General features: G+C 39.7%; 2 protein-coding genes across 2 annotated transcripts; both read right to left on the bottom strand.

Annotated features, from left to right (window-relative positions):
• Positions 1 to 319: 319 nt before the first annotated feature.
• Positions 320 to 4,615, bottom strand: dck (deoxycytidine kinase). The gene is made up of 7 exons (XM_085359962.1): positions 4,525 to 4,615; positions 4,117 to 4,232; positions 2,041 to 2,234; positions 1,647 to 1,794; positions 1,376 to 1,491; positions 943 to 1,042; positions 320 to 346 (listed from the first exon to the last, which is right to left on the bottom strand). The coding sequence occupies exons 1-7, from the start codon at positions 4,613 to 4,615 to the stop codon at positions 320 to 322; spliced, it is 792 nt and encodes a 263-aa protein (XP_085216088.1).
• A 1,653-nt stretch (positions 4,616 to 6,268) lies between these two features.
• On the bottom strand, positions 6,269 to 15,294 carry LOC146629260 (MOB kinase activator 1B). The gene is made up of 6 exons (XM_085359958.1): positions 15,017 to 15,294; positions 13,814 to 13,980; positions 10,564 to 10,657; positions 9,669 to 9,802; positions 8,542 to 8,705; positions 6,269 to 8,436 (listed from the first exon to the last, which is right to left on the bottom strand). Exons 1-6 carry the CDS (start codon positions 15,028 to 15,030, stop codon positions 8,359 to 8,361), a joined length of 651 nt encoding a protein of 216 aa, XP_085216084.1. The 5' UTR covers positions 15,031 to 15,294; the 3' UTR covers positions 6,269 to 8,358.
• Positions 15,295 to 15,867: the final 573 nt, after the last annotated feature.

Here is a 15,867-nt window from a genome sequence, read left to right as displayed (position 1 = left end):
ATGGAGACTGGCGACATCTTCTGGAAGAGCTGCACAGAGTGCCAAGAAACATTTGGAGCGGAGAAAGAACACGTGTGACACTTGATTTTGTGCAATCGGTGGGGAAAAAAAAATAACAAGTTTACTGTCATTGTTATCAGTGGACATACATTACAATCTCATTTGTGCACATTAATGCTGATAAATACACAACACTTAAAAAAAACAACAACCAAAAACCCCCAATTTCTTTTCTTTTCAGTTATTGAACAGACAAGTAACTGTCATTGTCTATGCTTTAAAAGCCATCCAGTCTTCACTCTTTTCTTTGTGGTGGTGCTCATAGCGTGCTCAAGAACTCTTTGACCTACAAAAAAGCAAAAAACAAAAACAAAAAAGGCGTCAAATTAGCATTAAAATCTAAACCAACAAAGGCACAGATCATTACTTTGGATTTCTTTTCCCCTCCCCTCCTTGGATAACAGTTGGGTTTATGTAACAGCACCAAGCTGTGTGTGGAACAGGGTTTTTTGTGTCTGATGTGAAAATAAGTGCCTGAGTTAACCACAGCTGATAGCATCAACATGAAACTGGTTCATGAACAAGCGCAGTGTGTGTTTACTCGAGTAAAAGTACCAATGCCAGTGCTCAAGCATTTTATTGCATCACTGAGCCCTGAATCACAAGAAACTCAGTCTCATGCAGCATTTTGCCCAAACTGTCTTCTTTTATAACAGCAAGCGAGTAAATTTGAAACATCTTTTTACAGCACTGTGTTTTGACACAGTGCTGCTCAAACCTGTTGAGCCACTCGTTGCTTATTTCCATTTTGCTAGGAAAATGAGGCAGATGCAGCGATTTATTGAAACGTGCAAAAACATACATGGAAATACAGTATATGAAAAGTAATGAAAGCATTAATTGATGATTTCTGATCTTTACGCAGGCTGAAACGGTACCAACCTTCTCGATCATGTTAGCACATTTGATTTTATCTCCCTTAAAATCTTCATTCACGTCAAGCGTCATGACCGGCACGTCATTGAGATACTCAAACTCCATGCTGTGGGAAGACATGATATAGAACATGCAGTTAGAGATGTTATAGTTTCCCACTGTGGGAAACTGCATACTGTTTTTAATGAAATGAAGACATTAAACTTTGTAAGGAAATGTACACATGATGGAGCAAAGAAACAGCCCGTCACACAAAGCCAATGACGCAGATGAAGATCACATGTATCGCTGTTCGAGCCTTCGCTTCCCCCCCTCCAGCTGTTGCATGAATGGGGGAGTAGGGGGTTTCCAATGCTTATTCAAAGCCTCTCCTATCATACAAGTACATCTGTTTTCCTCATATAAATGCACACAGTTTCTGACTGAACAGTCTGCTTACGTCAGGGTCTTGTGCTGCAGCCAGCTCTCGTGCTTGAAGTGAAGTTTCTCCAAGTACTCCGGAGGGATGTCTTGCTCTTCCTCTCTACCTCTCAGGTGTAACCGCTCTAAACATCTCTGTACACCAAAGAAGAAGAACACTGTGAACTTTTTGCTTATTGTGAGCTTTATTATAATTTTTTTAAATCATGAATGATGAAAATTGCAGAACTTTCTATTAAAGGACACTGTCATTTAGGTATAAACGTGTGCAGTACAAAGGAGGAGGTTACCTCTGGTGAGGCTCTGAGGTAGATAATGCCATCCAGCTCAATGTGCTTGCCAAACTGGTTGTGCAGCCACCCATGCCAGTCCTGGTAGACGGACCATTCGGTCTCATTCATGCATTCACTCTCATATAGGTTGGTTGCAAAGATGTACCTAAGATATAATGAATCCAAAAAAAAAAGGATGAGCAATTCTGTTTCATTTATCACAGGATGTTTTAAATTGTAATTGTTTTGAGGGGTTAAATAAATCAGAGGCTGGTTTCTGTGGTGGGAAAGAAGTGAATTCTTACAAAGGTTTCTAAAGCCTGGTAAAAATTCCTACACTGTGTTCACAGTGAAAATTTCTATGAGAAAAATATTTTTATCAAGCGTACATATTCATCAATAGGTCCGATACCTGTCACTGTAGATGGACCGCTCAAAGAACTGCACAGGATTCTCAGCCTCTCTGAGCTTCCCGTTGGCTGATCTGATCTGGGCACGCACCCGGCTGATACAGGCGTAGCTCTGGAAAGTGTAAGCCCACCGCCCTGGCTTCTCGTACATCATTTGCAGGACGTTCCCGCCACTCCTCTGAGATGCGGTCAGCTCCTAGAACATAAAAATCCCATTGTTTCATTTTACACACCTTCATGACTTAGAGATAATAAATGCAGCCTTTTGTCATCATGTGTAACAAAAAGGTGAATCACTGTAAGCTGTGACATAGCCCCATTGTTAAAAAAAAAGGCATGTGATGAATACATGGCTAAAGCAGCAGCTATTTGATTTTTTACCAACCAAGCTCTACTGATGGAAACTCTTTGCACACGTTTCTTTACCTTTCCCCAAAATAACATTTTTTAGATCTTGCAAATATCAGAATACAACTTTATGCCACATATGCTGTCTTTTTAAAGCACTGAACTCAGGTCCTTTAAGACAATCCGAGGCATCTTACTTTATACAGTTTAATGTGTCATATACGAGTGATAGTTATTATTATTTACCGATGTATTGTAAATCATTTAAGCTTTGTCTTTTGCTGAACAAAGCTGGCTTTTCCATAAACATCTTAGCCCACATTTAGTAAGTGAGTAAATAAGAAAAGCACTAAACCATTTTTCTAAATTTGATTTGTTCCTCACTGGCATTGCTCTCCAAAAATACTTGGTCCAGTGACTGGCAGAGGGCGCTTTGACCACTGCCTTTAAAAGTTGTGGCAGTAGTGGAGACTTGTTGAGGACCCTTGAATGGTTCAGCAGAAGCAGTGTATTCTGATAGTGCCTGCATACTATCATTTTACAGCGTGCCGACACCATTTTGCACTATTTATTGGATTACCAACAAAAAGTGTACATGTGAGCTGATATGATATATTTTTATTTGAAGTGTTTACCTTCTTTAAACTGGCCACTAGCAGTAGGTTTTTTCCCCCCCACATTCTGCAACAAATTGCAACTAGTGGTAACTAAATGGCCACCCTGAGCTTGAGGGTGTTGCACACTCACAACTAATTTTAATTGACTGCAGGGCAACTGCACCAGTTGCCTGATAGGAAGCAACCTTTCTGCAAATGTAAAAAAGATAAATGTGACTTCCTGTCTACGCAGACGGCAACAAATGTGTGGCTTTCAACCATTTCCACAGTTAATTCCTGAATGATCACAAACAGTTTGCATGTAATTGCAACCATGACCCTAGTCTGTCCGTCTTATGGCAACATTCCTGGCAGGTTTTACTGACAGCGTTGGTATACTCGATAATCTGGTGTTGCAGCACAAAGTGAAAATACTGGACAAGACAGATACTGACAATCTTATGAACAAATCTAGCAAATCTAACAAAGGTAGATTTGCCTGCTGCTGAACGCAAAAGAAGCACAAATTAAAGTTCACTCGTTTGAGGACATCACTTTTGAAAAAAGGTGATAAATTGCAGTATATGTTACTGCAATACAATCAAAATAATAATTAAAAAAAAAATCACAATAACATCATATTGTGGTAATATATCGTGGGTTGTCTGATGATTCCCACCTCTGCTGGGCTGAATGAAAACTGGTAACAATGAAGGATCTACCTAACTTATTATGAATGACTGGTAACTTGTATCCAGTCATCCATAATATAACAACAGTGCAAATGCAACACACCAGTCACTTGTTTAAGCATTTTTGGTTGATATGGAGAAGAGTATCTCAATATCCCTCTCACTGCTTGGTAGCTGGGGGTAGGGTGGGGGGATCCTTATGGCATCTGTCCCTCTGGGTGTGTGGCCACGCAGATACTGTATAAGGGCAGACAGCAGCTGCACTCTAAATACAGATGGGGAGTCTCCCCAGTTATTACGTCTTCCTGAATGCACGATAATGTGCTGGTTATTAAATTACTCACAAATTTGTCATAAACTGACAAGAAAGCAGATTTTATGTAAACATCAGAAAAGTTTTTTTTAAACGACTCTAATATAGAATCTTATTTTATTTTAATACCTCAAAGTCGCTGCCAGTTGTTTGAACATTGCACCACCTGGCGATCGGCTCTGGTACCACCTCCCAGTCCGCGCTCTCCTGCTCCAAGAGGCGAACAAAGGTAGATTTGCCTGCCGCTGAACGCAAAAGAAGCACAAATTAAAGTTCACTCGTGTCATATAGCGTACTGCATAGACCTAGCTATGCGTCACACAGGTGCAATGTCGTTTAATATTTTCTTAGAAGAAGAATAGTCTAGTAGCAAATTGGCGGCAAAAGTAGTACATTAGGAGTACATCGTCTGAAGCTGTATACTGTTACACACAGGTACCCCGAGCAGCACCTGACATCCATCTGCGGACATTAAACCTTTACACTGAACTTTTTGTTTTGTCAAATGTGACTTTTGCAATAAGCTGCAGCACTCACCGATGTTCCCCTCGATAGAAATCCGCTTTATTCTCTTCTCCATCGAGTCGTTCATTGGGTCTGGGCATGGCCTTTTTGGAGTAAAAGACATCTTCGCAAAAATTATTAAATATTTTTAAAATGATCTTTAAAATATTCCTTAGGATGTTGCGGCAGCTGCTAGGATGTCAGCTTGTTGTTTTAGATTTCGCGCTCAACGTTAGGAAGCGGAAGTTAGCACAGCCGTGTATCCGCCCCGGAAGCAGCTGTTGCTTACGTCAGTAATTAAAAGAAGAAGAAGAAACAAATGTAACTCCCAATTCATTCAGAAATGTTTAACAAATGAGCTGTCACGACTTTCAAGTACTAAATTATGAAGTCTGTCACGTATGGATGCGTAAACACGAGTTCAATGTTGTAACTGGTGAGCCGTGCAACTGTTTTTATGCTGATATCTACAATAATGTAGTCCAACAGTATTTTCAAATATCTAATTTCATTGTATTTTATATGTAAAATTTGTTTAGTATAAAAAAATACACACGTGTTTTTAGTAAAAAGGTTCAAAATATTTCTCTGAACTGCATTAAAGACTCAATGTGAGGTAGAAGTGGGTGGAACCAGAGTCCATGAATAAGTCATTCAGGGGATCGATCTAAAAACCAATAATATCGATAAGAACGCTGGTATTGGTATCAGACTGATGGTTTGTTTCTGTGCTCCAAGTTCAATATTTAGCCCATTGAACTGTATTATATATTTTTTTATTCTTTTGGCAGTGAAAAAACCCCATCAAACACGCTATGAAAATTGTCTGAACCCTTTCGTGTTGATTGCCACATCTATTTTATTAAATCATGACACATTGCTCTCCTCTACATAAACTGCCTTTATAGACGGCAAGACTGTCCCTGTATGTACTTCGCATGAGATTGATAACAAACTTGCAGCATCGCACAGCATTTACGTGAGCAGTGCAGGTCAATTTAGAGACTTGGGGCTATTTAAGTTTTATTAGATGTCTTCTTTCATTGAGAACATTGTACTATAGTTTAAATGCAGTTATTCCATGTTACACACCTTGACTGAATAGCTTGTATAACCACTCTTAGCAGCAATAACTTGAAGCAATCTTTTTCTTATGACTTTATCATTCGCTCATGTTGTTGTGGAGGCATTTTGGCCCACTCTTCTTTACGACCTTGCTTCCGTTCAGCGAGATTTGTAGACATTTACTTACATTTATTCACAGTTCTCTTAACGCCTCTCAACAGCATCGCAGTCAGGTTGAGGTCTGGACTTTGACTGGGCCATTGCAGCACCTTGATTCTTTCCTGTTTCAATAATTGTACTGCTGAGCTTGGGATCATCATTCTGGCTGCACAGCCTCACATATTACTCCAGAATACTTCAGTATTCAGGGATGTTCTTGGTCAACTCAATGACTGGAAGGTGCCCAGGTCCTGTGCTGAAAAACAGCCACAAGACCAGGGCACCTTGATAAAGAGTAAAGTGTGTCTTATTGGATAAAACACATATTGGCAAAGGAAGTGATAAATTGCAGTACACTTTACTGCAATACTATTATTGCTATTGCACAATAATGGTGCCATGTGATTTAAACATTTCAGAAACTCAAAATACCTAACCGGGAAAGTTTCATTTTGATAATAGTTGGGTTTCTTTTATTTTCTTAAAGACAGACACACACAGACACGAAAAGCAGCATAAAGCAGTTTAAAAAAAAAGGAAAAAAAGAAAAAAGGTTACAACTGTACTTGAGTACAGTACTTTATTAAATGCTTTACTCTGATCACCAGTAGCGCTGAGCTCACAGTACATAATGAACATACAAGTTTTTCAAAGAGTCAAGCCCACCTTTATTTGCCTTATAAACAGCATAAATCAATTCAGTAGCATTGAAAACCCCTACCAAGCCTTTATTTACAGACAATTCACCAATTACTTCAGTCGAGGAGGAAAAACCGTAGGCAACAGGCTATGTTTCGGGCATTTCATAAGGATGAGATGCTTGCAGGATGACCGATATTCTATTACATTTTCAGATATCTGGTGAGCAGTAACATTCATCATAATAAGCTAAGTAAGTTGGAAATGAGAAGATACTGAACAATCAAAACAAACAAGATTTTAATATCCAAAGAAAGGGAGAAGGAAGCAGCCTCTAAAAGGTATAAATGCACTCGTTTAACCAAAAACTATCACTCCATGCTTACTGAATCTTCCAAGACGTGTCTAACTCTCAGTATTTACACATGTGCGTTTATAAGTGTTATACCTCTGACAAATTTCAGATATAAAATATTCATGTCACCGTTCATTTTTTTTTTTTGTTTTGTTTTTTTAACTTAACCTGACAGAGAAGCACTTCTGTATGCATCCTTCACCCAAACAGAAGACCTATAAAGAAATCTCAATATTGGATATAAAGTATGAATGAGCCAACTGGCATCCCCTTTTAGTGTCGTGTCAATTATTGCATAGTCAAAAACTACACTTTGCGATTGGAGAAAGGTACATGAATCTCCTCTTCGAATCACCACAACAACAAACCAGTCAAGAAAGAAAGCAATAAGAAGTCTCACTTGTGCCTTTCAGCTGATTTAAGAGGGAGTTAAATGAAATAAACTATGGTCAGTCACATGGTACAGCTTCTCCCAAAGCACAGCCAATCCATGTGGGGGTGGGGCATGGGGCAAGGAGGAAGAAAACATTCAAAAAATAGAGATCAGAAACACTGTTCAAAGTGCTTTACAGCCAGTATGATAACAAGGGATTCTGCTGTATCCAATTCATAATGCTAGCATGTCTCAAACAGTGGAGTCTAAACACAGATTTCTACATCTATTTCCCTACAATTTCGGGTTTTTCATCCCTTCAAAGTTCTTCTAAAACCTGTTACTATTTCAAAGTTTTTGAAGGTGAAAAACTAGTACACAGGGACATGTTACTAGACCATGCTACAAGATTCGTCATTTCTTAGTCCCTGCTACAGCATAACATCATTCTAGCTTCACTTCTATGTCCTTCACAACACATTCATGTATCATAGCCTGCACATTATAAAACTTGGCCAAAAGACTTTATAACTAAATAAAGTCGACGAGGAGCAGAAGAAATAAAGAAATAATTCTGAGCCAAGTTACAGGACACATAGGAAAAAAAAATAGGGGTGGGGGTGTAAGAAGCACAAACTTAAAAGGGACGTGGTGAGGAAAATTGAATGAATCAATCACATCAGTGTTATATGGCCTTTGATATACTAGGGCAATTATGAGCCATGCTAGGCACTTAGGATTCTTTTGTGACTGATGTTATGATATTACAGATGTGGACAGTAGCAAACCTAGATCAAATCAAATCAAGATCCTTCTATGTTAAAATAAACCAATAATATTCAGTTATTTATCACACCACCCTATGATACAGCATCTCTGCTTAATCGCTACTCTCTTCTATGATGGAGCTGGAACCTAATAGTATGTTATCTTAAATTCAAGTGGGACAAAAACAAAACATCTGTGCAGTCAGGTAGAAAATTAATAAACATATATCCATCTTATCTTAAAGTAAGCCGTGATAGAATATAAGGGAAATTTCTTTTTTTTCCCCCATACAGCTAATGTTAATCTGTGGTTTGCTCAATTAACTTAATCCCTGATAGCATTAGTCCTGGTGCCTTTAACCTAACAACACCCTTCCTTCTTCCTGGCCTTATTAAAAACATTTCCCCAAATGGAAATAGTACATACTGCATACATATAGCCAGGGTGGGGGTGGGTGGGTATCTGTGCAAAAACTAGAAGAGCAATAAAATAAGGATTACAGGGCTGTTTATCTATCCTTGGTTGTCAGTTTTTCAATCAGCTCCTGTAGTGGGACCAGCTCTTTCCTGTCAATGAGGTTGAACTCCTGTGAAAGACAAAAGAAAAAGGAGCAAGCATTACCCCATGACTCGACACGCTACAGCCCTTGTTAGCAACGTGCCGCATTAGTCAGATATCAGGGATTCTTTACCTGAACAAAAAAGATGAAGTGTTTGAATGATGTGTTGAGGTGGGCCTCCTCTTGCAGCTGCATGACGGAGTCAAAGTGCTGGTGGTAGATGTGGGCGTAGACCCTGAACAGACGCTTCAGAATGGTCTTCGCCACAGACATAAAATTACGCTTAAAGGGCACGCCTTGGGAACAAAAGAAAGAGAAGGAAAGTGTTTCGAAAAAACACCAGAGAGCTCGACATGCAGCTACATTACAGTCTGCCTGTGAAAATGCTGCAGTCTGCACAGGCAGGCCACAGCATGATCTTAGGGAAGCACAAAGAGTGATGAAAGCAACACAGCAACACCTCATGTTCACTGTGCCGAGGATTCATCTGCAGGAAAGAAAGTTTTAGTTTCAACAATAAACACTAAACTAAACTGCTGCAGAGCACAGAGGCTTCTACAGAGAGCCACCTACCGTACAAGTCAATATAGACACTAGGACGAGTAAATTAAAGCTTCAGATGCTGAACAAATGAATGCACGCTTATTGAGCCCCGAATTGATTTTAACATGTGTGCAATGGGTACTTCATCACAACACACACCTCCAAGGAACCTTGAAGATGCTGGCAGGTTTTGAGGTTATTTCTGGCCAAGTGAACAACAGATCATAGGCAATGGAGTGAATTGTGTACCTCCAGGGCAGCACACTCACCACTTCTACTAATATGTACTGGGTCTATCAGACTGCAGTTTATGCTGGCTGCCATTCAATAGCAATAAAACTCCACCTTAGACTGCACACGCCACAACTAGTTATGAGGCTGATAACTGTAGGTATGCAAATACTACCACTTAACAATCCTGTACACTGTCATCCAGGAAGATCTCTAAATGTGTTAGGTTATTACATAAAATTAAAAAAGACAAATGCACCGCTACATTTAAATAAGGAAAACTTGAAAAGTTCACATTTCTGCTAAGTTCATCATTTCTATTACTTGCATGCATTCATTTTGCGTGGGAGCTGGATTTCTCTGGTAATAAAAAAGGCTGTGCATGTATTCTGAATCTCCACACACCTTATTGTTTGATGTACGACATGTGCATTAAAACGATAACTGAAGGTGAAGGCTGGTAGAAACTACAAAGTGAATCATACCGATCTTTGAAGGGAAAAGCGTCTCATCGTCGAGCTGGTCTTGCACCCAAGTCATGAGGTAATCAATATACTTGGGAGCAGAGCATTTGATGGGCTTCTTGATGTTGGTTCCATCAGCCCAGTGGTACTCATACCTACAGGAAATAACAATGAAAAACACACTGAGCACATTTATACCAAGAGGAATTTTTGGCTGACTCAAAAGAGAAGGAAGAAAATCCCGAGTGTTATAACAAAAGCTTAATTGAGCATAATGAATATTCATGTTAATCAAATTCTCAGAAACAGGAGAAAAATGATTTCTGCACATCTAATGCACACATAATCGTGTGTTTTGTTTGTTAATAGGTGGATCTTTAAACGTAAACTTCTGTATATTAAATGAAAGGTATGTTATCATGCGATTGTTTTATTAGTATGGCCCAGCTGAGATCAAACTGGCCTGTGTGGCTCAGTAACTACAAGCACTAATCACGCTTATGCGAGCAGTCCCTAGCCAGAGGCCCATTCTGAGCAAGGAAAAACCCCGTTATGGTCTCCATCTGGACTTATTCAACACTGATGTAATCAACTGTAGCAAAGTGGTCTTTCTCAATAAGCAGATAATATACAAGTGGTCCTGGTTCGAGTAAGAGTTGATGCTAGTCACCAAACATTTTCTAATAGGCGTTTTTTCCTTTGTAGAATTAAATCTAAATTTTTATCAGCACATAAAAGACATCTGCTGCAAATCTACCATGACAGCGGGAGTCCAAAACAAAAAGATCTATGTCACAGGGTGTATACGATTATGAAGACAAGTGCATTTTCCAAATCCTGACCCTGCTCAGTCTCGTCACACAACAAAGACTGAAGAATAGCCCATGGGCTAGTTTTATGAGTTTTAATCACTTACTTAGGACCAGCAGACATGACTGGACAGCTTTCCTCAGTGCAAAAATCTGTGATGGTGCCATACAGCATGTTGATCTGGTTGAAGAAGTCCACAGCTGGAAAAATGTGAAATAAAGAAAAACATTAAAATTGTGTTTAGGCAGCTGGTTTTCATTTCTAGTGCATCACATACTCCTGTGTTAGTGATTTGCAGAAGGCCTCCTTTCACCTCTACTCTGTAGTTATAATAGTGAACCAACCACTCACATGTGCACACTTGCTAAACAAACTTGATACCCCCAAATATAATTTTCAGAGTCTAAACTTAACCAGCATGTGAAAGTGGGAGGCAAAAAACTGAAAACAGAACAGAACACAAAACTCCCATTTGGACACAAACCATGGTCAAACAGTGTGGGGACTACCTCCTTGGTGTTAAGGCACAGACACGAAAGGACACTTTCACACCTCCTTCAGCAGTATACTGCTTGTACTACTCCCTTTCATTACTTTTAACTTTTGGCAATATATTTTTCTGTTCCCACAATGGTTCCAGCTTTTTGGTAATGGCACTATTATGATTATGATGATTATTATTATTGTGGGTGGAAAAATTTGCAGGACAAGTTATAAATTGGGCACCAATAGTGCGTCAGTGAAAAGGGTTACTTGAGGACATTTCTGCAAGGACAATATTTGCTAACAGAAAGGCAGTTTCTGGCCCTGGGGATGAAAAAGTGTTGCTATATGACACCAACTGTAGTGTTTGCCAGCACCGATTGCTGGCATCAGATTACCCCACAGCACTGTGCCTATCCCTATTTCACCACCCAGGCCAAAACTGTAGACCAGTGCACAGTCCAGTTATCTGGCACAAACTGTGCTACAACTCATTCCCAGTGGCATACAGCCAACTTTGGCTTCCCATCAGTTGGGGAGATCCATTTTAAGCACTGGCAGCATTTGGGTTGAGAGTGTAACTTAAAAATCCCATTGAAAAAACAAAACGCACACAAAAAAAAAAAAACCCATACTGACCAGTTGTCATGGCATGTGGTTTGTCAGGTTCACTTTGAGATCCCTTTAAAAACAAAAAACTGTCCAATCATAGTTGACAGAATATTTTTGTATGCTGCTGTACAAAGCCAATAGTCCAAATTCCTGTTTATGCCACCAAACATACTGATGTGATTACAGCCTAGAAATGAATATTCCAGCGTAGAGCAGGGTGATATGACCATGCCCCGACAATCCATCAAGCGGTGCAGGTTTGTAGCTTAGCAAAGTCGTACTAAAACATCTGACAGATTTACGAGTGCCGTGTACCACATAAAATCTTTTCCAGGTCAGTAAACACAACCAGAATTCATACATAAGGCACACGGGATTATAAGGGGCATTGTTGATTTTCAGAAAAATCAAAGGATTGATTTTAAGTGTGCCATATTTTCCAAAAAACACGTTAATAACGACGGCCCGCTAGCATGCTCTACCAAAAATAGTGCTTTGTTGTTTATTGAACGGACGAAAGCTAAACCAGTTCAACACCACTGAAGTTGCAGCATTTTTACAAACCAATTCTGGTTCATCCGTTTCATTCGACGATCCGCTTTCGCCCTCCTCATTCTCCGTCGCAGCAATGCTTTTTCCGCCATGTACATATGAAAACAAAGGCACTGCGCATGCGCATTTTACCCATATTCTATCATGATATTTCATTCTCTTATCGTTGCCCAACATTATACTGGTATTACCGTGAACGATATGATATGATCCAGCCCTATACCAGTGAGAGAAAGCAGAATTATCTTAATGATATAAAATAGACTAAAAATTCAGGAGCCAAAATCCGTCTGGGGAATACCTGATGCTAAGCTCTAACAGATGAACCTCAAACCTTTTTTCTGTTTTCATTCATAAAGCTAATAAGAACCCTAAAATGATGTAACAGTCAGTGATAAAACGCTATCTCTTCCTGTGGTCCTTTATTTTCCTGTAATCTTGCTTCAGCCTCTTTATTTTCACCCACATTGCTTCACTGTGTCACGCATACCCAACAGCAATTTGAGGGGGAAATCCTAGCAAAGATTTCAATGTAATGCTTGGGCGAGGCAAAACTGCATTGCATTTCCTTGTCCCACTCAAAGACTCAAAGACACGACTTCACTGTCAACTCATTTCTCCATGCATGGTTCCACTTTCAGGGCTAATGTTAAGAGTTGCTGTAGCCAATGTTTGACCAACATTAGCGCTTTTCTGTCGACTGTGTTACTCACTGTTCCTCTTATGTTTGGAAAAGGTCTCAAAAGGATCACAATAACGCATTTCTAAGTGAAGACACTGGAGAAGAGAGGGTACTACCTCCAACAGTTACTATGAAATAGTTCCTAAAGGGAACAGATGGGTATCCAGCTAGGCAATTGGTTAAGATACTGGTCAGATTATTTCCCCATGTTCAATTGTACCTGGAGACCTTTTACTGCATGCCAGTAACTTCTCCTTCTACTGTCACTATCCATCCATTCATCCATCCATCTGGGGTTGAACAGCTGCCACAGGACTGTATTGCTATCCAGTACATGCAAAACAATCTTAAAAACATGAAGTGGACGGCTTCTCGTGAACACAGATCATGTGAAAAGTCATTTGTGCTTGGTGGTGGGAGAAGTTATTGCTCACAGCACTTTTATTCTGACTTCACTCATTGTGCAAGCTGCAACAGCTTGTGCAATACTAGCCAACCTTGCTTCTACCCCTCTGTGAATCTGGAGAGCACAAATATTAGGAGTGCAGCAGCGGTGGCGGCAGCAATTCAGAGGTGCAGTTAACAAAGCTAGAAATTGGGCACGCCTAAAATTTTTTCTTAAGAAAGCATCTGACAGACAATCACGTGTTAAAAGGCTGGGCTCGTGATTGTCTCCAACCCTGAAGGCTTTTTGACGCATGAGGATTTAAGCATCCACTGACCATTTGTCTCCTTTTAGAGGAAAGTAAACAAGGCGCTCACAGCACAGACAATAAAGTCTATTTAACATTCACGGTGGCTGCTCTGGCATGAATGCACATGGTCTTTGGAAGCAATGCCAAGATCTTACAGCTTGATAGTTCGCTCGCAACTGACTCATGATTTGGACTAATTAAGAGTCAGGAACAAGACTTGAAGATATTAAATGTTTTTCAGAAGTGTGCTGAGCCCCTTTAGCCAGGAATCTAAACCTAAAATAAAAGGGTGTATCAAGAGAGAAGAAAAATAAATAAAACTCAGTGCTTACTGTTGACTGCGACCCACTCATTTAAGTCTTCACCCTCAGGCAACATGACTGCCATGCGCAGGTTTCCACTCCCCAGAGTAGCCTCTGCATGTTTCAGCAGCTCATACTGATGAGAACCCTCCGGGATGTTCTTCTTGGGCTTGAATGTTTTGGATGAACGATTTCCACTGTGTGAGTCACACATAAAACCGGAAGACAAAAGGTAGAATAAACAAAAAGACAGAAAGATATGATAAGAAATCATGAGGTCCCCGAACACTAATGTGAGGTGACCTTTCAAAAAAAAAGTTGTGACTTTCTTAAAAAGATGTCAAAGGGAGCTTAAGCTCGTTTGAGTTTAGCAGAATGTAAGTGGGTGTGTGTGAACAGTGTGGCCCCTCTCTGTATAATGAGGCTATTTGTAGAGGTACTGTATTCAGTTGATCTCACTGCCCCATTAAACAAGAATTTGTGAGTCCTCACAGCATGGGTTGGACACACAAAATAAATGTTTAATTAGAGCATCCTCTAATGGCAAGATCCGACCCAAAATATCCTGTAGCATTTCTGTAATTCAAAATAAGTATGTGCCATTATCAGGATACTGTTGTTCTTCATTAGCCATTTCCTTCGAGCCTCCCCATATATACCAAGTACACAAAAATTAAGATGACAACAACAATAGTAAATCTAGACCTCATCTTCTTCAATCTAACTACAAACTATCAGAGTAGGTGTGTCTGACGTTTCTCAGCTTACCTCAAACAGACATTATTTTAATAGCTGGCTAAATATCGACGACATACTGTGGTGTTACTTTGCTGCGTTTAGCGGTAGCAGTGCTGTGTTAGATTAGCCGGTGGCATCAAAGTGTTTACACCAGCAAATATCCAAGTCACAATCAAAACCCTCCATCTCTCTCGAGGCAATTTGTCAGTGGACCTGTTCTAAGTAGGTGAAATTTCTCTTTTGGTCAACTGTAACCACTAGCCTTAAAGTACCGATGAATATGCGATTAGTATTGATTACAATTTGAAAGTGTAGTGAAAGCTACAGAAAATAAGGCGAATCAGTAGCAGTCCGAGGTACGTCCAGGAAATAGTCTAAGCCCTTGAAACGCTACGGCTAGCTAACTTTCTAGCTGTTGCAGCAAAGCTGGCATTTCCCAAACACGAAGCTAAATGGCGAGACAAAATAAGCGTGTATCGAAAGGTTGTAACTCACAAAAGAAAGCTCATGTTTCCTCGGGTCGCCGAAAAAAAATCCCTTCTTGGAAAACAGCCGATAATAAAAGCAGAGTAAAGGCAGCCCAAAAGGATTGCCAAAAACTCTAAAGCCTCGCACTTCCTCGGTTCTTCTCGGGCTTAGTCGTGTGGTCCTTGTTAAACATCCGAAAAAATATAAATATTAACAGAAATAACTACCCACTAGTTTTTAAAAAGGGGGGAAACAGATGTATTTTAAAGACAGACCAATCTACTAGCTGCTGTACGCTGGGAGGCAGCAGCGCACTGACTGCAATACTCACTTCTTCATCTAACCTTGAAGGCAGAGAAGACGCAGTTCTACTGTGTGCTGCCATCTAGTGGAACAAATGGTTCAGAACTACTGTTCTTTCCTTTGAATAGGAACATTTTAAGCAAACATGTAGGCTACTTTCTATATATTATATTGAAGAATAAAGTAATATATTTTACGAAACTGGCGTATGCTTCAGTATTTATGTTTTTTATGTTTTCTTCATTAATTATTAATTCACTGATATTTATAACGGCCTAGGCTACATGTCTTTGTTTGTTTTTTTATTTAACTGTGATTCAAAAATTATTATAACTGATGCTGCTAGCTAAGTTAAAATTACAGGGTAAATGCTGTTGAATTTGTTCGATAAAAAATATAGCCTGAAGATGGAGCTGTTTTCTTGAAATATAAAATGGAAATTTCATAGCCAGTGTCACGATCTGTGCTGCCTTCATGTCCGTTGGAAATCTAGGAATTTCCCAGATTTTTCAGTATAGTTTCCCTCTTACAGCGTCTCTTTACCTTCTCTGAACAAAGGGCAACCTCGTATTGTC

This window comes from Diplotaxodon limnothrissa, linkage group LG7, assembly GCF_057381915.1.
Source record: "Diplotaxodon limnothrissa isolate DT_005_m linkage group LG7, D_limnothrissa_male_GT1.1, whole genome shotgun sequence".
In the NCBI taxonomy this organism is placed as follows: Eukaryota; Metazoa; Chordata; class Actinopteri; order Cichliformes; family Cichlidae; genus Diplotaxodon; species Diplotaxodon limnothrissa.
The sequence above is the reverse complement of the archived record's forward strand: the minus strand, read 5'-3'. Positions and strand labels throughout refer to the sequence as shown.